The sequence below is a fragment of the Ambystoma mexicanum genome, chromosome 4q (genome assembly GCF_040938575.1).
Source record: "Ambystoma mexicanum isolate Mex_15411 chromosome 4q, UKY_AmexF1_1, whole genome shotgun sequence".
NCBI classification, from domain to species: domain Eukaryota; kingdom Metazoa; phylum Chordata; class Amphibia; order Caudata; family Ambystomatidae; genus Ambystoma; species Ambystoma mexicanum.
Window position 1 is genome coordinate 333,730,688 of NC_090928.1, and position 24,109 is coordinate 333,754,796.

Sequence of the window (24,109 nt, forward strand, 5' to 3'; positions counted from 1 at the left end):
ACTTGATCACTGCTATTGTAAACCCAGTGGTGGTCCGGTTAGATCTACCACCAATGTTAAAAACCCATCCAATATTCCTTGTCTCTTTATTAAAGCCGGTTCATCCAGGCACATGCATCCCCTTAGCTAAACCACTTCCAGTTGTGGTAAACGATGAGGGGTCTGAATACGAAGTGCAAAAGATATTTGATTCCAAACAGGGTAGAAACACTCTCTACCATCTCATTGACTGGAAAGGTTAGTGGGCAATAGACAGGTCTTTGGAGCCAGCCACAAATGTACATGCCCCACGACTAGTGGTCCGCTTTCACAGGGATCATTCAAACAAACCAGGACCCTGACATACCACCTTGGGAGGGGTGCTCAGGGGGGAGTGCCATCATGACCATGACCCCCAGGCCCCGAATTCAGTCCCAAATGGCTGACCCTATACCCACATCAGCATACACGAAGGCTGCTCTATGGACAGTCCTAATGCATTTTTACAGGAAAGGGAGACCGTTCAAAGATGGCCACCTGATTAGTGGCAGACTAAACAATTCCAATATGTCACGCAAAAATCACAGATCAGGCAAAGCATGTTCCAGTCTTCCAAGGGACCCAGGGCTATATAAACCCTGCCCTGGGTCACACCTGTGCTTGGTGTTGTATTGCAAGCATGAACGGCTTGCACAAACGTTTACTGTGGGCTTCAACACTCACCTGATTGATGCTTCCAATACGGTGTTCTCCGTCCTCCGCATTTTGGATCATCAGCATTCAGAACCTGCAAAGAGAAAAGAACGCAGATCAGTTTACAACTTACTTGATTCATCACAGATTCAGCAGAGCGTCTCTGATGGCAGTTCCACACAGCGCTCTTCGTCAATACTGTGCAAAACTCCCTGATAACAGCAGCTGCTCACATTGCTGCAAGCATACTCCACGCATAGAGCCATGTTGACTTACCGCTTTATCTAAAATGGCTTTCCAACATTGATGAGCTTCCTGGACATCGCGGGATCCGCTAGGTGCAATCATCTGCAAGACAGAAAAGACAAGGATAGAAAAGGACATTACTAGCATAGTCTGCAAGAAAGAAAGGGCAAGGAGAGAAAATGACATTAATTGCAAGCAGCAACCAGGCTTTAAGGACATGTAGCAAACCAACATAACAGGAAACGCAATACTCTGCAAACAAAAAGGAAGAACCATTTAAGGGCACAGTGGAGTGTTGCATGGCAACCTGAAAACAACAGGGAAAAGATATGGACCTCCCCCCACCCCCCAACCAGGGATGTAACTGGTGTACAAAGCATATGCAGAGGCATTCCAGGGTGTGTCAGCCTGTCAAGGAGCATATTAGCATCACTAGAGAGGGAAGGGGTAATTAGGAACGCTTCTCGCATACCCGCGGCCACTAATTGTTTCCGCTGTATTTTCCCTGGGAACACAGCTGACGATAATCTCCCGGGTACCAAACTAGCAAAAACGCATCCAAAAACTCTACCCCTTTTGTTGCGGGTGAGTGAGTGTGCCTTTTCAGCGCCACACGCGGTCGCACCAAGCAGAGGTGTTGGCATAGTAGTGAAGCCTTCATCCATCCCTGCAAGACACCAGGTACGCATTACACGCCCTTACTACTACTCTGCATAAAATCATCTCTGAGGCCCACCAGGACCACTGCAGACCACTTTTGCCCACTTCTGCGCTGGATGGGCTTTTTGTGTTAAAAGCACCTCCTCTTCCTGGAGAACCAGGACCGCTCACATAGGTCCCTTAAAGTGGCAGTCATTCACTGTTCGTCGTAAGTCACAAGCAGCAACTCTGTCCACTTTCGCCCACTCCTCGATTCCGATCACAGCCTCCTGGGCTTGAAACGACCTGTCTCAGTTTTCTGAGTTGGAAATGCCCTCCCTGTTACTCCTGTAGAGGTGCACCCGAGGGTTTACTGGTTGATATGAGGCCTGCCTCCAGGTCTCGTTTCAATGAGTGTGTCATAGATGCAGTCACAGTATCCAAGACTGATCTAACACATCCCCAGAAGTGCATGGTAGTTGTGCAGAAACTCCTGTGTGGTTTCACAGTGGTTTGCGACTCTGGGGCATCCCCTTTAAGCGTGAAGTATACTCATGTCTCTGATCCTGCCATACAAATTGAAAAGAAGGAACTCTGTCGTAGCATCAGATTCTTGAGAATGAGGACCACTGGGTCTTATGAGCGAAAAGTGCATACATTTAAAACCATCCTATACAAACTGGATACAATGTCATAAGCTCTTGATGCATCATAGAGATTCCAAAGCCATGCTTGGAGCCTTTGCGGGCGGGGACTCTGGTGTGTTTTGGTCCCTTCTTAAAGTCCTGGGAACTCAAGTCTAACTGCAAGCTGAACCGATTTCCATACACGTATGGGTTGACCACTTTTTAAAACTGTACGATGGCAATCAGGAATTTAGTCCAGTGCTGCTGCCTGACATTCCGGATACTTGGCATTTAGACATTCATTATGAGGAGATTTTGGACATTGTTAAAAAGAGTAGATCGTCCAAGGCCCCTGGTCCTGATGGTCTTTCGAATAAAACCTTCAAAACGAATCCAATGCTATGGGCAGTAGTATTAAATGGTTTGTTTAGAAATATTATGTTGACGCTATCTATTCCTTTCTCATGGCATGGTGCAATAGTAATACTGGTGTACAAGAAAGGGGATAGAGTAGATCCCAGAAATGATGGCACAATTTCATAACTGGACACTGGTAGTAAGATCTTTTCAGTCATAATGTTAAAGGAATTGCAGGCTTGGCCAATTAGGGTGGGAGTGCTAGACATTCATCAGGCTGGTTTTAAAGAGGGCATGGGGGGGCGTGGCCTGGAGCACCATCAATGTGGCTACTCCTTTTATGGCCTCTGTGAGAAGCCTGCTGCTTCGGTGAAATTATGCGGTCCCTATGAACGAAATGAGCTGCTGAGGTTACCCTAGGCAACTGGAATGGCTGGGGCTTCAGCGACCTAGAGTTGGCCGGCTGATGTGCACTCCTTGCTCCCGTAATCATCCGGCGAAGGCAGTGCCCCGCAGCACCCAAGAATCCAAGATGGCAGTCAATGCCCTTGGTGCAGAGAGAGGGACTTGCGCTCAGTGACGAATAGAGGGATCGGATAGGCAAGGAAGAGGATCCAGGTGGCAAATAGACTTTGACATCCCCAGAACCTAAAGGGTGACTCGAGGGTCGGGGACAGGCGGCATCTGCAGTGATAGCGGAACACTTCCCAGCAAGACGGACACAGGAGGCAGGCTCCCCCCCCTTCCTTCGGACTATATTGGGACTCAGACTCCAGATCCCGGGCGAAAGACGCGTCGGTGTGCTCCAGGTCCCTGGCGTTTTTGAGACTTGGGGTTCCATTGTACAGCTGGTCCCTTCGAACAGGAGGGACCTGATCTTGTTGAATCTTCAGTCTGCTCGAATGGCATCCCCTCCCCACAGCGCACTTCAAAGGTGCCCACGGGTTATACAGATTAGCACAAACACACATGCTAAAGAGACCCGTGGTGGATGCTGAAAGGACATGGTGCTCTAATAGCACGAAACGACCCTGTGCTTCACCCCAGTTTAGGAGGATACTCACTTCCCAACAAAGTGGGATGCCTACCCCGCACAAAGTGAACTGGAACGCCCAGGGAGCCTAGTCCCTTTTACACCTTCTCCATGCTCTCTCTCCCTGCACTGTCTGGGGGGTGCAACACACCAACCAAGTGAGACACCAGCCCGCCGTGAACTTTTTTGGGGATAGGAGGATTCCCCTCCACCCCCCAATGTGGGCCCTGTCTCCACTGGAGTAGCAAGGTGGTTCCACATAATCTATCCAGAGCTGAAACTTACGGGGACAGGAACCATTCATCAGCTACGCACTCAAGATCCCCAGTGATAAGGACAGGGTTGGACGCACACTCCCTATCCCGAAGGTGCCCTTGACAGCTTCAGTCTTCTCTCTGTGGCGAAAAGGCCTCCGCAGAGCCCACCAGGCCTTCATCGCCATGTCAAAACACTCCAAGACCCCCAAGAGTGCAGACATCTCCACCATGCTACTCCCCACAGAGAAGGGAAAGAAACTGGAGACTCCCAAATCCTCACCCCAAACCTTACCCGGGGGCACTGGGCAACTGGCGACTAAGGAAGACATCCAGGCCTTCATGATGGACATTAAATCGGAGTTTCGATCCTGTATGTCAGAGCTCACCACTACGCTCGCGCACATGGACTAGAGGGTGTTGGAGGTGGTACAGAGGATGGGAGAGTTGGAGGACCTGACACAGGAACACTCAGCGATGCCATTTGGAATGCAACGTAAGATCCAGGCCCTAGCTGACAGGAACGAGATCCTGGAATACAAGCAGGAGGACATGGAGAACAGGGCCTGACGGAACAACATACGTATAAAGGGGGGGTCCCCTCCTCGGTCCCAGACCAGAATCTAGCAGAATATGTGGGGGACCTGTCCCAGTCTCTCTTGCCACATCTCGAGAAGTCCCAACACAACTTGGATCACACCCACACACTGCGCCCCACGAAGAGGGTTGGAGACAGACTCCCCCCAGATGTGATCACCCGGGTCCACTTTACACCACCAAGGAGGCAATAATGGCGATAGGTCGCTCCGGAGATGAGCTGTCATTTCAAGGATCCCCCTGCACATCTTCCAAGAGTTAGCCACAGCAACAATACAGAAGCGGAGGGTCCTGAGGCCGCAATGCTATTTCTTCGAGACCAATCGGTATTGCTGGCTGTTCTCTACTGCACTCCAATTCTCCTATAAAGTTGTCTCACGAAAGATCGCACATCTGGAAGATGCGGAAGTGATCTTGAATCCCACTCTGTCGGATAACAGGAATGTCTCTCCCCTCAACTCTCCTGAAGGCATTGAAGACCTCCTTCCCAAGGTGAAGCGGACAGCCTGGTCGAAAGCCCAGAAAGGGCAAAATACAAAAGGAACGTCCCCCTCGGCCTGACTGGTCAGGTACAGGGGGCTGTCCACGCAGCCACTTCTGACGTAGCCCTAGGATCAATGACTCAGCCAGTCGGCCCAAGGGAAACCAGGGCGATAAGGAACCCAAGGCATTTATAGCGGGCCTCACACTGTCCATGCCAGACTCCAAGGTGGATGGCATCTAAAAACCCTTGGAGTGAACTGCAGGCAATTTTGTTCTGGTTTGTTAAGGAAGTTGCTGACAGGGAAATGTCGGTACCCTACCAGTTCATTGTTACAGCTTCAAGTTGGAAGCCTAAGTTAAAAAACCCTGGTTGCACTGTGGAGCGATGGAAGTGAAAGGGGTGAATGGCGACTAAATCGGACCTGGCCTCCCCAGCCACTCGCCAAACTCGAATAAACGAGAGGGCCCTTCACCCCACCAAAAATTGAACTTTAACTCAGTAAACGTAAAGGGCCTGAACTCTCCCTCCAAATGGAAGGCAACATTACAGCGGCTTCAAGATATGGGAGGGTCAGTGGTCTTCCTTCAGGAAACTCACATATTGCCACAGGACTTTACACTCCTCCAAAATAGGCGGTTCCCTCTTCAATACCTGGCTTCTAATGGAACTAAAAAAGGGGGGACCACCATACTCCTGGCCAAGGGAATCCAATTCAGTGCGCTAGAGACGCTATGTTGCCCGGATGGACGATAAACAGCAACTAAAGGCCTTACATATTATTGGGAACCAGATCCCACAACGTATCCCCTGACGTCCGAAAACGCCAGGGGGCTCGTTCAGGGAGAGACTTTCTCCCAGAGAGCACGGTCTGCAGAATAGAATCAACCTGTCAGACCAAGGGCTCAGATGAAAGGGCCGGCCAGCAACAGAGCTAAAATGGGAGAAAACACACAGGTACACTGATCATGTTATGGCATAACAGAAAGTAACCATCTTCCCACAACACACTTCCCAACTCTTACCTGTAGTCCAGAATGGTAGACTGGAAACCTATGTAGGCTGCGCCTGACCTTGTGGGGGTGTAAGGATATGCCTAGTGAAGTGCAGGATCCCTCTTTGAATGGAGCTCCGATGAAGATAGCCTGACCCAGATGGAACGAGGGCGCAACTAAAAAGACCAAAGTCAATGTTAGTGAGCAACCAATCCGAAGGAAGTGAAGAAAGTTCCCAATGAAATCTTTGGAAAGGTAGAAACAATTAAGTCACAAAATCCAGTCAATCCTCAGAAGAAAACCAAAAGGCAGTCCAAAACTTGCAGTGTCCTTGCAGTTGTAGGCAGATCCTGGCATGAGGTGAGTGATCAGAGCGTTGAACCAGCAGCAGAGATGAAATCAACCAGAAGATCAGGAGCAACTGAAGGAAAGGGGCGTAGATGACAACGGGCAGGACTCCGGCGCACAACACAGGGAGAAGGCGTGAGAAGGGACGAAATTCTGAATTCCGTGAGCAAAGGTCCAGTAGCTGCGTTCACAGTGTAACAGAAATGGAACTGGGATAAGGAACACCAAAGCAGAAACAACTCAAGTGCGGATAATACTGTGTCAGTCTGTGCATAGGGACCAAGCGTCAGAAATGAAACGTTGAATGAGAACGCAATCCAAAAAGGCAAAACAGGTCAAAATATCCGGGAGAGCAGCCGTGGGGGTAGGAATCCGGGCGTAGAACCAAGGGACTAGAAGACAAAGAATCAATCCGGAAAACGAAGCAGGAGTCCTGGAACCTGGTATAAAAATAGTGAAAAACAGCAGAATTCACAGCAGCCTTGCCGGGACGAACGCGATGGTTAAGGAGCGTCACCCGGCAACAACAAGGAAGCTTTAACCTCCTGCTTCCGTATTGCGCATGAGGCATGATGACGTGCTCGGGCTGTAGGGCTGCTGGGAGACGTAGTCCATAATGGCGGATGTCATTGGGAAAGATGCCAAGGTAACCGCCAATGTCTTTGCGTTACCGGGAGGAGTATTCTTTTGATGGCAGAACCGCATTTCCTGACATATATGGACAGCTCTACTCCCTGTTTCAGTTTACACCCCCAATGAAGGTTACGAGGCGTTCTACGAGGCACTGGGGGCTAAACTTCTTCCTTTTATAGAAGGCCAACTAACCATTGGAGGGGACTTCAATGGGGCCCCAGCCCTCCTGTGGGATAAATCACACTCACTGGCCCCCAGAGATTACAAGATCGCCACTGGACTTCTTCATCTCTTTCGGACGCTCAGAGTGGTGGACTCATGGAGGGTATTACATGAAGGCGAAAAGGACTTCTCCTTTTTCTCGCACGTGTATCGGACATCATCCTGGATAGATGTGCTGCTGAGCTCTCCGCAAATTCTCACTTTCGTGGACGAAGTGACCATGGGAACAACTGCACTGTCAGACCATGCTCCGAGTAAATTAACACTCCGAGCCCATAACCTGGATCCGCCTGCCCGCCACAGCTGGAGTCTATACGACACAATCCTGAATGACATGCCATTGCGGGATGCTATAGCCAAAGTGATACGGAACTACTTTCAAGAGAACTCGGCGGAGGACAAAACCCCAGCCAATACTTGAGACGCCATGAAAGCCGTAGTCAGGGGTGAACTGATCTCCCATGGGGCAGCATACTGCTAGCGTAAACAGCAGACCTGCATACAGCTGGAGGAGGAGGTCTGGAAGGCCGAGAGCAAATACAAGGGGGGCCGATCACTGAGGGTCCACCGATCTCTGCAAGTAGCCCGGAAAACGCTGAGGGCCCACTATGCAGAGGAGACGGCTCATCTGCTGGCGAAATCCAAACAAGACTACTAAGCTAAAAATAACAAAGCAAACAAACTTCTGGTGGACAAATTAGCCAAGGCTAAGAAAAGGAACACCATTGTATGCTTACAAGACCTGCAAGGCATGGCCCATTACTCGGAACACATCAGGCTACAATTAGCAGCGGCCCACCTCTTGGAAACGATGTCAGCAACCCCCCGCAATAGAGATGGACAGGTGAACTACTTGCGGGGCGCTTCTCTTCCTCATCTCGAAAAGCCCGACAGAGTGGGACTGAACGCCCCAATCACAGAGTGAGGAGGTGGAGGCAGCCATCAAATATCTGAAGCCCAGGACCCTGATGGCTTCATGACAAGGTTTAACAAGGTGCTTCGCCCCCAACTGATAGCCCCGCTAACGGCCCTCTTCAGGTCTTTCGGTGAGTCGAGATCCATTACTCCATCCATGCAGTAATCTGTAACCATCATTCTCCTCAAACCTAGGAATGACCCCAAAGATGATACCTCATACAGACCCATTTCCTTATTAAACATTGATGCCAATATTTACTCAAAGATTTTAGCGAAACGCTTAACTGCCATTCTTCCCAAATGAATCAACGCTGACCAAACAGGGTTTGTAAGTAATCGGTCAACCGGGGACAATATTCGTAGAGCCCTAAACCTAGTGGACATCGCAGTGCGGGCTTCGCATAAATTGGCCTTGCTAGCTTTGGACGCCTCCAAGGCCTTTGATAAAGTAGACTGGTCCTTCCTACAGTTGACCTTAGAAGCATTTCAGTTTGGCCCAAATTTTTGTAACATGGTCTTATCTAACCACCAGTCCCCGAAAACCTCCCTAGGAGTGAATCACAATCTCTCTGCACCCATCCCCCTGACTAGTGGAACGAGACAGGAATGCCCCCTGTCCCCACTCCTGTTCACTCTGATTGAGTTCCTTGCCCAGCTCGTCTGTATGGACCCCAACATCAAGATTTTACCAGTTGGTACCTCCCAACACAAAATCTCGCTCTATGCGGATGGTGTACTGTTGTCCATAAAAAATATCTGCTCCTCTTTAGAATCCTTCCTCCAGGAACTATGCAGATTTGTAGAAACAGCTGGGTTTGCTATTAATTTCGAGAAGTCCTCAGCCTTGGGAGTGGGCCTAGGACAGTGGAACTGAAGGCCCTCACGCCCCTATAACCCATTCGTTGGAACAGGAAATCAATACGCTACATGGGGGTTTGGATCCCAGCCCATCCAAAAGATGTGTACTCAACAAAGAATTAGAAAAGGACCTGGAAGGGTGGTCCGCCCAGGAGATATCACTTATTGGGCGGATCACGGCCTGTAAGATTAACCTTCTTCCACAGTATCTTTATCTTTGTTATTCCCTGCCCATTGCGATTCCATTACCCCTCTCACCCCCCGCATTTACAGAGGAAAATGCTCCGGTTTATATGGAGAGGGAAGAAGACAAGAGTCTCTCAAAACCTAATGAAGGGCAGTTCCCGTATGGGTGGTCTGGTGGTCCCCGACTTGCGTAAATACCAAGTGGCGTCCCAACTACTGGTGCGCTTACAGGCCTGGGGTATAACAGGACCCCTGAAATGGGTGGAGTTGGAGCAATCCTGGCTCCCGCTTCCTTTCTGCTTCCTTCCGTATGTCCCGACCCCTCTGGGGAGAGCTTGGCCCGGGATCCTGGCTTCCACCAATAATACCCTTTGCATATGAGTATGGTCATTAAAATCTAAGGGAATTGTACGAGGCATGGGCCCGAACTCCCCAATCTTCCACAACCCTGCGTTTTCCCCCTGGATTACAACCTTTGAATTTTAGAAATTGGATCAAAGGAGGGCTAGAATCCCTGGGGCAACTCTTTCAGAACGGTCAACCTTGCATCTTTGAAAGTTGCAAATAGACCTTTCATTTGGCCGAGACGGACAGATTCTCTTACTCTCAATTTCGGCACTGGTGTACGCACCCTCTAGTTCAATAGGGAGCCACACGAAATCTTAGTCCCCTTGAACTCATTCTGCAGGGGCACCCATTGGAGGACCAAACCTGAGTAGACATATGGACTAGAGCCCACTCCTACTCATTCTGCATCAAAAACCGTGAATGTGCTCATAAGTTGTTCTTTCACTGGTACTATCCCCCTGTACGCCTGCACCAGTTTCAAATATCTTTCATGCCTGTTGGCATAAGTGTGGACAGCTTGGCACATACTTTCATATGTGGTGGTCCTGTCCCACCATGCAAACCTTTTGGAACCACTGCATTTCTGCCATAGAAAGCATTTCCAAGGTAACACCTCCTAGGAACCCAGAGGTGATTTTACTGGGCGCACCAACGCCGGGATCATACCCAAGGACCGGGAACACTGCCAGACTCCTTACACAACTTTTACTAGCAGGGAGGATCACGATTGCCTGCACTTGAAGGACCGCAGAAGGCCCCTCATTGGCCTGATGGTGGATCAAACTATGGGATATTTTAGTGGCAGAGAAAGTCACTGCGGCAAAAGCGGGCCTTGTGCATAATTTTACAGAAATTTTGGCCCTAATCATAGAGTATGACCGGATATTTCCAGCACAAACTCACAAACCCCGGTCCGCACAGTTAGCCCTACTGGATAACGCTGGTCTGGAAACGAGTGACCCTGAACTGCTGGGCATGTGATCCAAGGGGTAACGTGGGGGGGTTAAAGGAGAAGGGGGGGATCAAAAAGGAATGGGGCCATTCGGCCATAACTGATTTCTGAGTTATGATAATTCGTAAGCCTTGTGTTGTATCCACTTTTACAACCATTTAAAATACAAAAAAAATGTTTATAAAAAAGGGCATTGGAACCTCACAGCACCCAACGCTATGGTGACAATTGCACCTGAACGGTTAATCACCACTATCTTAAATATTTGAATTGCCTTGCATGCAAATACTAGGATCAAGATTCGGCTAGACCAACAAGGCCATTTTTCTAGGTGGATCAGGATGTATCGTGGGATTCTCCAGGGTTGCGTCCTGGTGCCTTTTTTAAATCATTTTTATATCCACAATATTTTCTCTTGCTTAGTTTACATTAGAATGAATCTGCCATGCCTAGGCTTAATGCGTTTACACTATACTAACCATTCCCGATGTAACATATGCCATTCAAGCATATCTTAAAAGTCCATATCGGTCAGTAATTCCAAGGCTCACTTCTGTCCCCCTTCTTAAATATCGGAATTACCACTGATTGCTACGAGGAAGAGGGTGTAGGACCCTGTGACTTATTAATGGTCATTGAAAAGGCTAAACATATTGGTAACTTTCTTCTTTTGTATTTGAAAGGCATATTTGTATCAGATGGAATGAGAGGTATGCGTGGTATAAGAACAGTAGCTATGTTTCATCGATTACACAGACTTCTAATATGCGTCTTTGTAGACGTGTAATTGTCAACCTTGTTCCATTGCAGAGTCACTGTGATGGCGTAGTAGCATAATTACAGCACCTACTTTCAATTTTAGCTCCTGAAGAGGCCTTCGTCCTACAGCATTTCGCTCTTTAGAGACTGAAAACGTTCAGCCGGTAATTAACTGTTCATTGACACTGGAACCGCCATGCGCTGTGTGAAGAGAAGTGTGGGTGGAAAGAAGTAACTTGAAATTATTCCGCATTATTGCGATAGTGAAGGTGAAGGTGACCACGTAGAACCATGCTCATTCTGTTAGTTAAAATGATAGCTGTTGTTGAAGTGGAAGGGCACACAGAGGTGCACTTGCAATTTGGACAGCAGAGCACTGATAAATTGCATCAGCTGAGTAGAAATATACCTAAGCATTATATATATATATATATATATATATATATATATATATATATATATATATATATATATATATATATATATATATATATATATATATATATATATATATAAGCTTTTGATTTAATGTGCAGAAGACTACATTCTAAGAACCAATCGTGGGGGAAGGGCAGTACCTTTAATTACCATCTTGATTCATCCAGCATAGAGGTAGTGAAAGAGTATAAGTATTTAGGCATATTTTTTAAAATAACCGAAACAAGCAAGTGGCGACAAGTACGCTTTACTCACAAGTGCGTTTACTTGACAGCCGCGACGGTCGCTTCTCCATCGTTCTTATCAGTTAAACATACTTAATAGACTAACTTTTAGCGCCGAAACATTTCTCTTTGTGATTGATTGGTACAGAATTGAGGCTCTTATTTGCAGAAGGATGCTTGCACTGCCACAGGGGGGTAGCCATTGGCATAATTCGGCATATGCTGGATTTGGTGTCCATTAAAGCTTGTGATGATTGGAAATTATTATTGCAGTTGTATGGCAAACCTTTGTCTCCCCCCTTCTGTTTCTTTGTTCTTGAAAATACAGGAACAATTGGGGCCTGGGTCTCTGCATGTAATGCTAAATTAGCTGGTGTGGATTCTACTGCGGCAGAGTTAATAGCTTTCCCTAACAAACATAGGGACGAAATTTCTCCTGTAGATAATCCGGCCCATTGCCATAAAAGGCGCACTGAACTATGCAAAGCGCTTTAAATTCGATTTGCTTGGTCATCGGGAGCCAATTGCAGTGCAACTGTTAGGAAGCAATTGTGCAATAAGAGACCTATGATGCTCCTTCCAGTCTGCATGTGTTGAATGTATCCTTGTTGATGGGAGGACTTTTATTCCATCAATAAAGGGCAAAGAAAAAGCTACAAAGAAATGTTCTTTATAAATAATAAGCAGTACCTTGTGGGAGAGGCTTGCAGGCGATTTAGTGTTGTTCAACTGGTTAAGAGTAAGTGATACTGGATTAAATGAGAGAAGAACTATTTGGCAAAATGATTTTCGGGAGACGGTGGGTGGTAATGCAGGGTTTAGACCTCATTGTGCATAATTCATACAGCCCAAGAAAGATTATCTTTTTTTTGACAACTTTTCCTTGTCTTTGACCAATATGTTATCAAACTTTTTGATGATTTTCATAAATATTTGTTTTTATTTCTCCAAATCCTTTTGATGTAAATGTATCTTTGAATGCAAAATATATCTTTTAAATAAACTTTTGCACCACTAAAGTTGAAAACATATTTCAATTGTTAACTTTTTTACCCCGTTAATGGGTATTAGAACCCTGTTAGCGCATAAATGGGTATTCGTACCCAAGGTGGGAGAATAACCCGTTCCTATTCGCAAACTGGCTAGCATAGCTCCAAGATTTCGTGTAGCCTGCACATTTCAACATTGCTTTTCTTTTTCCCAAAAAGCAGCACACTATCAGTGCTTCACCTCACTCTAGTAGCTTAATTTAAAATTACATTTTCCTTTAAATACCGTCCCTTTTTGTTTGTTAGTCTGTGCTATTAGGTGGCACTGAAAGCGCTGCCTTAAAATCCAAAACTATTGTCATTAAAATAGGAGCTTCAAATGTGGGCTTTGAATGAGGGTCTGTAATGATTTTCCAATGGAAATGACATTTGAGGAGGGATACACAGTTGTAATCCTTCCCATATCCTTCCCATTCCCTGCCCCTAGCCAATGTATTCCTTATGGCTAATCCCACCCATTTCTGCCCATCTCGGAACTCTTTGATTTGTGGGAGCTCTTCCATGGAAGCATCCATCTTGGATGATTGTCTCTAAGGAAGCTCTCTGGAAACAAGCCGGCCATCTTTGATTGAGAAAGATACCATGCATCTTCCAAATAAAATAATATATTGTTTAAAATAGGGAAAGTAATTTGCATTTTGGGAGCTTGTTTTGATTTGCAATGAAATGAGGGCTAGTTTATTGTGAAATCATATTAAATTCACCATTATTACAAGTATAGTGCTCTTGAACCCATCTTCCAATGATAATGCACTAGGGTTAATCTGTTTTATTTTGGCCAGCCTCCTCGTGCTTTTAAACATGTATAGAAAACAGTTTATTTTAATTTATTCCTGAGTTTTAATTATGGGATATTGCATCTTGTTGTCTTTGGTTATACTTTGTTGAATATATACTAAAATGGGCTTTAAGACAAAAAGCCAGGCATGTTGCTGTTATTGTGTTAACCATGAGCATTATTTCACTGGGACTTGTGCTCACCCTTCTAGCCTGAGTTTCTCACCCACACAAGGCTGGCCTGCTTCTGCAGCTGCCCGCTCCCGGTCTTGCAGGTGACGTCATTACAATGAAATTCACTGCCATGTGCCGGGCTCGGACAGGGAGGGGCAGGAGGGGAGCGCTGCTTGCTGATGCTCTGTCATCTGACTCCGGCCACAGACTGCTTACGGCAGAGCAGTGCAGGGACCATCCCTGCACTCACGAGTTGGCTCTTCAATGTGCAGAGTAGCAGAACCGACCCTGCAGTGTACACCGTGCATTTGGAGCAAGGTTGGTCATCAAAATATTCCATAAACCGTGGCCCGCTCGCCATGTATCCTCACGACCACACTTCACAACTGAATTCTAATTAGGATGAAACAGGGCAATACTATATTTTTCAGCAGTAATCGTGAAAATGCGTCCACTTATTCCTAAAATAATGTACTTTCTACGGTCCATTATAATGCATTGTGAGCATAAGCAGATCATCTGGTTTCAGTTCCATTTAATATTTTTCTCAAAATCGAAAAGAAAATAAGACACATAAAAGTGTACGCCTTGAAGTAAATGTGCTTCTGACAGTGTGCTTTTTTGGCTTTTAATGCCAGTGCTTGTGGCCCAGTCACGGTCCCCTGATTCAAAATACATTCTTACAGATTGAGTTACTTGCTCAGTTTTCATTGTGTGTGTCTTAGTGACTAAGCAGGCGCCTAATATTGTCTTTACTTTCAACATTTGACTCTGCGCCGTCTGATGACGATGTCTGTTGGACTTCGAAAGCTAATGCATTGTTCCATCGCTGCATAATACATCCAGTTAGTCCATTAAATGGCATCAAAACCTGCATTTTGTGTGAACTTCACCCTACCAAGAAGGGCACAATATGCCTTTTGGTGAACACAGAAACCATCCCAATTCATAGAATCTTAGACTGTGCCTTCTACAGTCACTGAACTTCAATTATTTCACATAACACATTTTGGGAAAGCCAGTAGTTCTACTTGTTTTTTTTACCAGACGTGTCCTGTATTGCTTCGATAAAAGGGTCTATGTGTTGCAGTGTGCGAATGGTGGAACCTGCCTAAATAGTGTTGTATGACGCACTGGCGCCCAAGCCATATTTTATGTACCGGCGTGGAATGCACTGCACTGTATTGTCCAGATGTGCAGCTGACCAGTTAAATGCTTGACTCTGACATGGGGAAGAAAGCGCTACAAGAGACAGTGGGTAATAATATGTTATTATTGCACTTAAAAGGCAGGAATCGTACTTAAAAGAACATTTTGTTTTATTATCGTTGCATGCGTGGGTCCAATGATCACTTGTCATAAATACATCCTCTTTGAGCCTTCACTTGCCGTGGTACCCCTCTTAAATGCTAGGCATATTGTTACCCAAGGGCACCCTAAAGGATGGAGAACCGTGAGGCTAATAATTATTTAAGCATCAGCATTAGATCGATTAGCCCCTTAATATATTGTGTGTGCCATGGCAATTATATCTAGGGTGCCAGTTTATTCTTTGCCAGGGCTGTGTAGCTGAAAGAGTGGCTTGAAGCCAGTGGTCGAAGTGAGTGGGAGCTATCGGGAGTGGAGTACCTCTACTAATGTTACCTTTTCAGTAAGCGCCAAGAGACAATTCAGTTTGTGGTGGGCACTATATAAATAGGTGATCCAATCCAAGAGGGTTCCTGGAAGGCCTCTTTTCACTAGGCCCAAGAGCAGTGGTCCTCTACTTTTTAAATTAGCTTTTACAGCTCCTATACTTTTAATTTAAAAAGAAACCGTTCCGGAAAGGTTTCGTTTTAAAATAAAAGTGTAGGAAGAAGTTGAAACATGCACTTTCAGTGCGCTGCACTGAACTTTCCCTTAAACAGCAGGTACAAGTGTTTGGGGGTGTGTATTGTCTGTGGGAGGGGACGTGGTGATGGGGTTTGTGGGGAGTTGCTGTAGGGCAGCAGGGAACATAGTTCCACTACTTTTCGTACACTTTGACCACTGCCCAAGAGGCACTGCTGCGCGCCTTGCGAGAAACGCCTGAGCTCGCCAGGTGATTGACTCATGGACGCTAGGCAAGTACGTGCTCGCCCCACCTTCTGCTAGGCGCGGAAGAAAGCCCCCCTGCAGGTGAATGAAAAGCAGAATGTCGTCTGCCGGCGCTCGCAGCTCCTGTGGGGCAGCCCCGACTTCTGAACTGTGCCCAGGTGCTTACACTGTCGGCCGCTGTGACGACACCTGTCAGTGCATGGATCAGTGGGAGGAGGCGGCGTGAGCGGATGTGTGTGTTAAAGCGGTCGCGCCCCTTGAATTGTTTACAGAAGTACTTACATCTAGGCTTCTAGAGTCTTCGCTGTCCGCACAGCCCAGTGCCCCACAGTATGCTAAGCCCTATGGCCATTCCCACCAAGTTCCTACCTCTACCGCCCAAAACTCCTCCTCCTTGGAAGTCTTTGAGCTCACTCTAATCCAGCCTTACCATCAAACCGTGTGCTTGAAGTGCCTGCCAGTGTTTTTTTCAAATGTGAGAGTTAATGGCTTAATTTGGAATTGTAAACCTGCTATTGGTGCAATAAAACCAGGTCTGCTTCAGCCACTCAATTTATGAGCACTGCGTGTCCTTCTTTGCAATCTTGTTCAGTACTGGTCATTGGGCCGGCTCTCGGCGGATCTGCCATCCGGCACCAGATGTGTAGCCGGATCCCGGGATCCAGGCAGAGTCAGCCGCCCAAGCCCATGAACCGCGCTGGAAAACTTTAAAAAATAAAAATAAAAAAAAAGCGTCCGCGACGGCAGCATTGCCTTTTACCGCAGCTTTGACACTGGTGTGTAATGCACAATGCTCGCTACATGTACAACTGATTCCTTTCAGTTGTACATGTAGCGAGCATTACACACCAGTGCCAAAGCCAGTGCTAAAAGGCAATGCTGCCGTCGCAGGCGCTTTTTTCTTTTTTTTTAAGTATTCCAGCATTGCTGCATGTCCACTACGAGCCCCGCCCCTCTAGACCACACCCCCTCGCACCATCCCTCCTCAACCCGCCATCTCCTCCCCCACCCCCGGCCCTTGTGTTGTGGGATCCCCCACGACATTTTCCCCATTTCCACCACTGGTCTTGTTAGAAACATTGCCAATAGTTTTGGCTAGTGTAGTATTAGGCATTTGGCAGGTAACAAAAGCCCTAACTATTGGCATTGCCAATGCTTGTTAAAATTAGTAATAGGAATAATGCACTATGAATCGGCATGAATTATATTTTTTGCCATGTTATTTTTTTTTATTTTTTGTGATTGGTCATGGGTTCTTATAGATGTATAGACTTGGCCCTCGTGCCATGCTGGCGTTATGGGCCTCCATGCCTCGTTAAAGGCCTGAGCGAGTGCAGGGCCCATAACTGCCGGTATGGCCCTCTGGCTAAATCCTAGAGCTATATTAGTCGCATAGCTGTGATTAGTCAAATAACATTGGAACATTTATACATTTTGTCAAAATACAATTTAAAATAGAAATGATGAAAAACGGTGGCATTTAATTAAAAAAAAGATGACTGTGGAGGTAACAACATTTATTCTGCAACCCAATTGCGCTCAGTTATTTTTTCTCTATACCACCATGGACGTTCTGGACAAAGCCTCTTTGCCAGCGGTAAGCCGCCTGTGGCCCTCCAGAGGTTTTGGCCTGCAGCTCCGGACAGCACTACTCAGCATAGTCAATGGTGGGAGCGCCTGTTCTTCTTCTTGCTGATAGAGTTTTATCCATCAGCGGTGATCTTTGGATACCGAGGCTTGAGCTTCATTACTCCATCTTCGCGGGTTGAGTATGTAGTCGTGGGTTTGTGTTCTTCTTGGTCTGTGTGGTCTTGTCACAGTAGAGCTGCTTTCACTGGGTCTTCGCAGTGATGAGAAGTCAATGGTGGGGGTGGGGGGTCGGGGGGTCATGGCAGGCATGCGCCGGCGCATCCGAGGGAGTGCAGCTTGCCCACCGCTGCCCAATGCCCTCGACCCTCACACTGCAGCAGGGTACTTCTAAACTGCAGGCATCAGCACAGCAGCAAAGCATTCTTCCGTGTTCCCTCTCTCCCCACTAACCCAATGCATCCCCTCGCTTTCAGACCCTCCAGAGCGCCTGGAGACCATGCAAATGGCGGCCGCGCGCAGTATACACCCCAATAGCACAGCGTGAGCATGGCCTCTGTAGCGATAACATTGCCTCTGCTGGACCTTTGCACGTATGGCCGCTTTTCTGTACTCTGACCCTCTTGTTTGTGCACAGGGATGACGGACGAAGTTCTGGAGAAGGACGACCTCGATCAAGATGGGTTTCTGTCCTACGTGGAATACATGCATTCCCAAAAGAGAACGGCAAGTCCCACCACCATCCTGGATAAAAGCGCCAAGGACAAGAAAGGCCTCAAAAATTCTGCTTAGGGATGCAGCAACAGAGTTTGTTTGGACTCGTGTCCTGTTTTTAGCAATGCAAAATATTGGATACACACAGGCGGCAGTTACATTTTCATGGGTCAAGCCCTGATGCATGCGAGCTATGGCGTGTAATAAACAAATACATAAAAATAATAAAACATGATGTTCTTGTGTTAATTGCTTACCTCAGAATTTGCAAGTGCTCACACACACACACACACGTTCCGTAGTGTTTTGAGTTATTTAGATGTTCTTGAGTTTCTCAGAAAACTTTAAAATCCCGCCATTTCCCTTGCATGTGAATGTTCCATGCCTGGGGAGGCCCCCACCTTGCAAACTGTTTTTTTCTTTATTGCACTAGTGGGCCAATCACGGAGGTCCTGGCTTGACACAGTAGTCAGGATTTTTCTGACAGAGCGGGCCTACCGAGAATACACCTAGGAAAAGGGCAGGGATCCAGCCAACTAAAGAAGATATATTTATTTTGGGCATTTTGTTTCGCATGATCATGTGGACTGGGCCAATCTTTGAACTATTATATGCTGGTGTACACTCCTAACTAAATGCCTGAAGACACAACTCAACCAACTGCCCTGTTCTAATGACTCTGAACGCAAAGTATTTTGAGCTATAAAAAACGACTGCACTTTCAAAACAAACCATAAAACAAACTGTGTGATAAGGATACCTGCGTGTAGCCATTATTTAACAAGGGCCTCAAGCTTGTTGTTGAGTGTTTTTGCAGGTTTAAAAAGAAGTCATTGTGGAAATTAGCAGTTTGAACTAGAAAGGGGGTTTTCTTTGTGATTCAATGTGTTCTCTTAAATAGTGTGATTGCCAACAAGGAGGTGGAGGAGGGCTTATGAGTCCCAAAGCACCCACTGCAATGTACATCTCTCAAACACTTGCTAGGAGGAATTGACCCATGTAAATGAGCAAATGTCACTACAACTAAGTAGTAGTAAAAAATGCATGTTAATATTACCCAGCTAAATGCTATTCAGTTGATCGACAATCGAGAAAGATTAAAGTGATGCCCTGTGCAAGGAAGGCATGTTATCAAACAGTGAAGACCGACACAAGTGATCACAGTTCAAGGCTGTTTATTGAACAACAAGGATTGTTTGAACGCCTATCTAAACCTAATTTTAAGGATGGGAGCAAGCTATGACCATCAAATAAACACTACAGTCCTAGTGGAGTCTGTCAAAATAAAAGGGCATATACTAGTAAACCTATTGCCAGTCCTTACTTCTAAATACAAATGGTGAGAGATAAAAATGTATGCAAAAGAAAAGTTTTCAAGAAAGAATAGGTCCGGATGGTTGAGATGTTGGCTACCCTTCCCCACATTTTCAGCACGGGGCAAGGTGGCACATGCAAGCTCTCACACTGGCTTCTTGGCCAAGAGGTAACAGTTCAACATATAGGCATCAGGTCCTTCTGCCAAAGTCCCTCTCCCAATGACAGTCTCATATTGCAGAGGATATGATGTTACAAACAAAACACAAAAAGTATTTTCCTTTGTCAGGGGTTTCACAGTCACAAGTTCACAACTGGTCCCCCTTGTTCGGGCTCGGACAATGGGTCCTGCTCGTTCGGGCTCAGACCCTCTTTTCCACAATGTTTCACATTCACAAGTTCACCACTGGTCTCCCTTGTTCGGGCTCAGATCCCAAGTTCACCACTGGCCTCCCTCATTTGGGCTCGGACAATGGGTCCCCCTTGTTCGGGCTCAGATCCTCTTGTGAGTCCCCCTCATTCAGACTGAGACCCCTTTTTCCACAATGTTCACAATTGGTCTCCCTCGTTTGGGCTCAGACCATGGACCCCCCTTGTTCGGGCTAAGATTCTCTTGATTTCAGAATCGGCATTCAAAACAATGTGTTTTGCTTAAACCGTTGCAGGACCACTTCGATTCACTTCACACACTTGTTATCATCAGTCTTCTGCTTTCATTTCTCTTGGCGGGATACCTTACAGAGACTTTCAATTGAGCACCCACATGGTGCCGGACCACTCTGTCAACAGTTTCGTATCTTTCCTTCTCAAGTTTAAACATTCATCAGCAGTTTAGCTTTACTCGTGTCTTTCATCACGCGCGTTTAACAATGTTCGTTCCACTGCTCGTTATCCAATGTTGTCGCTTGCAACCTTGACTTCAACACAGACCTGTCTTGCATCGATCTCCCCAACTCACCAGCTGTGTTGATCTCTTTGCCGCTTCTTCGTTTGACGAGCCAAGGAAGATACCACAGCGTCTGCTGCCCCTGCCTGCCATGGTCAGTCATGCGGAAGGGCCCCCAGTATCTCCGACAGACAATGCAGGATTGTTCAGTCTGGTTTCCCGGCCTTATGCTTTCTGCCTTGAAGGATTCTTGAAAGTAATGGTGTCTTGCTGGAAAGGTCAATGGCGTTTACGAACCCTCCACGGTTTGCCGTCTTTCTCCCCTTGCTCAGCTGCGGATTTGAAATTGCTGTACCTTCGTGTGCTTTGCATCCCTCAGAGTGTGCTCTCGTGCTCCGCTTTTTATCCGTGTGGGGAAGTTTAATGGTAGTCAGGTTTAAATGATTGTTAGTAATTACCTGACCTTGCCTGACCATTGTAGTGGGACATGTAAGGTACATGGCTCAGGTGTGAGTATGTGTTCTCCCAGACTGGGCTTTCCATGTGAAAGTGTTCGTGCAGGGAAAGGGAGGGGGTAGAGCTTCCATATATTCTACCTGGTAGGATGAGGTAAAAATGTTACAGGGAAGAGACGGATACTGCATCTCACCATCAGGCGTTCCACTCCCACTTTCCGAAGACCCCTCACTCAGGTGATCCTCCCGCACTGGTCCATCACCCAAGAACTGGATCCAAAAGCAATGGCCGTGTCCTGGCCACCTGGATGACAGATGCCCGGGGACTAGCGGGCGCAACACTTTCTGGTTTCTCACACCTGACAGAATTAAGAGCATATGCATGTTTTTTCTTCTACCATAGAACAGTCAAAAGAGTGCAACATAACTGCTGATTATAAAGCCTGTTAAAGCTAGTAAAGAAGAAAAGCACTATAAAATGTTCTCACATAACATCACTAGTACCCTGGTAGCTGGAGGCACACCTATAAATGTATGATGTTTATTCAGATTGTGTTCAAGAACGTTAGGGGGGTGCAAGGGAGATGAACCAACCCTGACACTAGGCAGTATACTAAAGTAAAACAACACCAGGTGTCCACAGTCTTGTAGAACACTCCCGTCCCTCGCACATCCTATGTGTTGTAATAATACAACCAAATATTTGTGTAATTCAAAAAAAATTCTTAGTACATAACACGTAACTTATACATTGTATGAGTTTATAGACTTCAAACATGATTTTCAAACAAAAATGTTCAAACATAACTTTTTCATTAAACATGGTATTTCAATACAACAGTTAAAAGATTCTTCAAGTGAAAAGAAATAGACTTAAAGTTAGAGATCTATCTAAACCAGTAACAATTATTCTCATTGTTCTACTCCTGTTAGATTGTCCATATTAGATAATAAATCTCTATCTTGCTCAACGCGTTTCGGGATCTGTTCCCTTCTTCAGGAGCTGTACTTCTTTCTTATCTATAAATAATTAAATCCAGAAATAATATTTCAATTATCATGTTCATATATATTTCCAAGATTCAATATATCTGTCATAACATACTTAGGATAGGCTAGTCACATGGATGATGCTCCAAAAATGAGTATTTTTCTATTGCTCAAGGACGCTGTATAATGTAGCTAACATAGGATAAGAATCCCTGCTGGATCTGTATCAACCTGTAATAAGTCAATTTATTGAATTTTTCTTAAAGAGGAGAAGAACCTCCATTTTCAAAAGCTAATTACACTGAAAAAATTTCGAATAGAGAGAATAGTTGGAGATTATACCTCTCTTGAATAAGAATTCACAAATACTCTTCACACAGAAGGTTCCACAGTCATGTGCCTCAGTTGATCGGGTAATTTCAAGCTGTTACCCAGTTAATAAAGATTCTGCTTTTCTCATTCTCGGGTGCTGTCAACACTCAGCGTGGGTGGATATATCTCCCCTATAAGGTATAAGCAGGTACTCTATCACTCTTAGGTTGCATGCCCTTGGTCTTGTTTATCACAGTTGTTAGGCTATTGTCATAAATAATAAACTTAAAACCGGTAACCTCCCTTACCTCATTGTTCAGTATTAGAACCCTTCTTATTGACTTATGTTGCCCATGTTCAGTCTTGATTATTCTCAGTCTCTTGTTCGTATATCAACGGATATTCTATAATGTAACCCATAATGTTTTTAATGTATCGGGTGCAAAAAGTAAATGATAAAATGTTTTGATTTATCAGATGCTAAAAGTAAATGGTATGATAATATTCAGTAATTTGGAATGTGTTACTAAATCCATATTAATCATCTGTTTATCTACTTGTAACAAAGTACGAGTTCTTTTTTCTCATATTAGCGAAGCGTGAATGGAGAAGGATCCAAATAACCACGCGTTATTTTTGTAGATGCTACTGTAGATCTATTTTAAGAGCATCATCCTAATGCACATCCCTCCGCTTATTATGCTCACAATCTAATTCTTGTGACTCGTGGTGAGTGTACTCTTACAAGTGAAATCATATACTTTTCTATTGGTACTGTCCTGAGCATTAACATATTGTTCGTTGTTAGGTATTGACTGTGATATTTTTTTCAATATAACCACATTATAGAATTTCTAACATCATTTCATCATTAAGTCATCTATCACCTACTTTTGTAATGATGTTCCCCCGTCTATTTTGTAGGCAAATGGGCTAAGGCTAAACTCTTCATTCATCCCATCCAGTGTAAGGCTGTTCAGCATCTCTATCCAGTAAATCTCTCTCGGATCCATCCTCTTTCCATGGTTGCCTCCTCTGGAAGCATTGTAGGTTGTGACGTAGGTAAACAATCATGATGTCATCACGTTCATATCATGATGACGCACGTATATAAAGAGCGGCCATTTTGAACATCGCTCCTTTTCCTGCAGCATTATACCAACGGTCACTACTACATTAAGGAGGTAGGCACGGGACAAATCTACCCTTATACTTACCATTATGAATAAGGAGGAATTCTCTCTTATCTATACATCTGGGTTATATTATAGAATATCTGTTGATATACAAACAAGAGACTGAGAATAATCAAGACTGAACACGGGCAACATAAGTCAATAAGACGGGTTCTAATACTGAACAATGAGGTAAGGGAGGTTACCGGTTTTAAGTTTATTATTTATGACAATAGCCTAACAACTATGATAAACAAGACCAAGGGCATGCAACCTAAGAGTGATAGAGTACCTGCATATACCTTATAGGGGAGATATATCCACCCACGCTGAGTGTTGAAAGCACCCGAGAATGAGAAAAACGGCATCTTTATTAACTGGGTAACAGCTTGAAATTACCCAATCAACTGAGGCACATGACTGTGGAACCCTCTGTGTGAAGAGTATTCGTGAATTATTATTCAAGAGAGGTATAATCTCCAACTATTCTCTCTATTCGAAATTTTTTCAGTGTAATTAGCTTTTGAAAATGGAGGTTCTTCTCCTCTTTAAGAAAAATTCTATAAATTGATTTATTACAGGTTGATACAGATCCAGCAGGGATTCTTATCCTAAGTTAGCTACATTATACAGTGTCCTTGAGCAATAGAAAAATACTCATTTTTGGAGCATCATCCATGTGACTAGCCTATCCTAAATATGTTATGACAGATATATTGGCTCTTGGAAATATATATGAACATGATAATTGAAATATTATTTCTGGATTTAATTATTTATAGATAAGAAAGAAGTACAGCTCCTGAAGAAGGGA

The 24,109-nt window shown here is 45.4% G+C and overlaps 1 protein-coding gene across 1 annotated transcript in view; it reads left to right on the top strand.

The window, feature by feature from the left end:
* LOC138468516 (multiple coagulation factor deficiency protein 2 homolog) overlaps nt 1-18,379 on the top strand; it is a 33,413-nt gene extending 15,034 nt beyond the window's left edge. Inside the window, exon 4 of the mRNA XM_069609016.1 lies at nt 18,087-18,379. Coding sequence (XP_069465117.1) covers nt 18,087-18,241 — 155 coding nt within the window. The 3' untranslated portion in view covers nt 18,242-18,379. The remainder of the gene's footprint in view (nt 1-18,086) is intronic.
* The last annotated feature ends 5,730 nt before the right edge of the window (nt 18,380-24,109 follow it).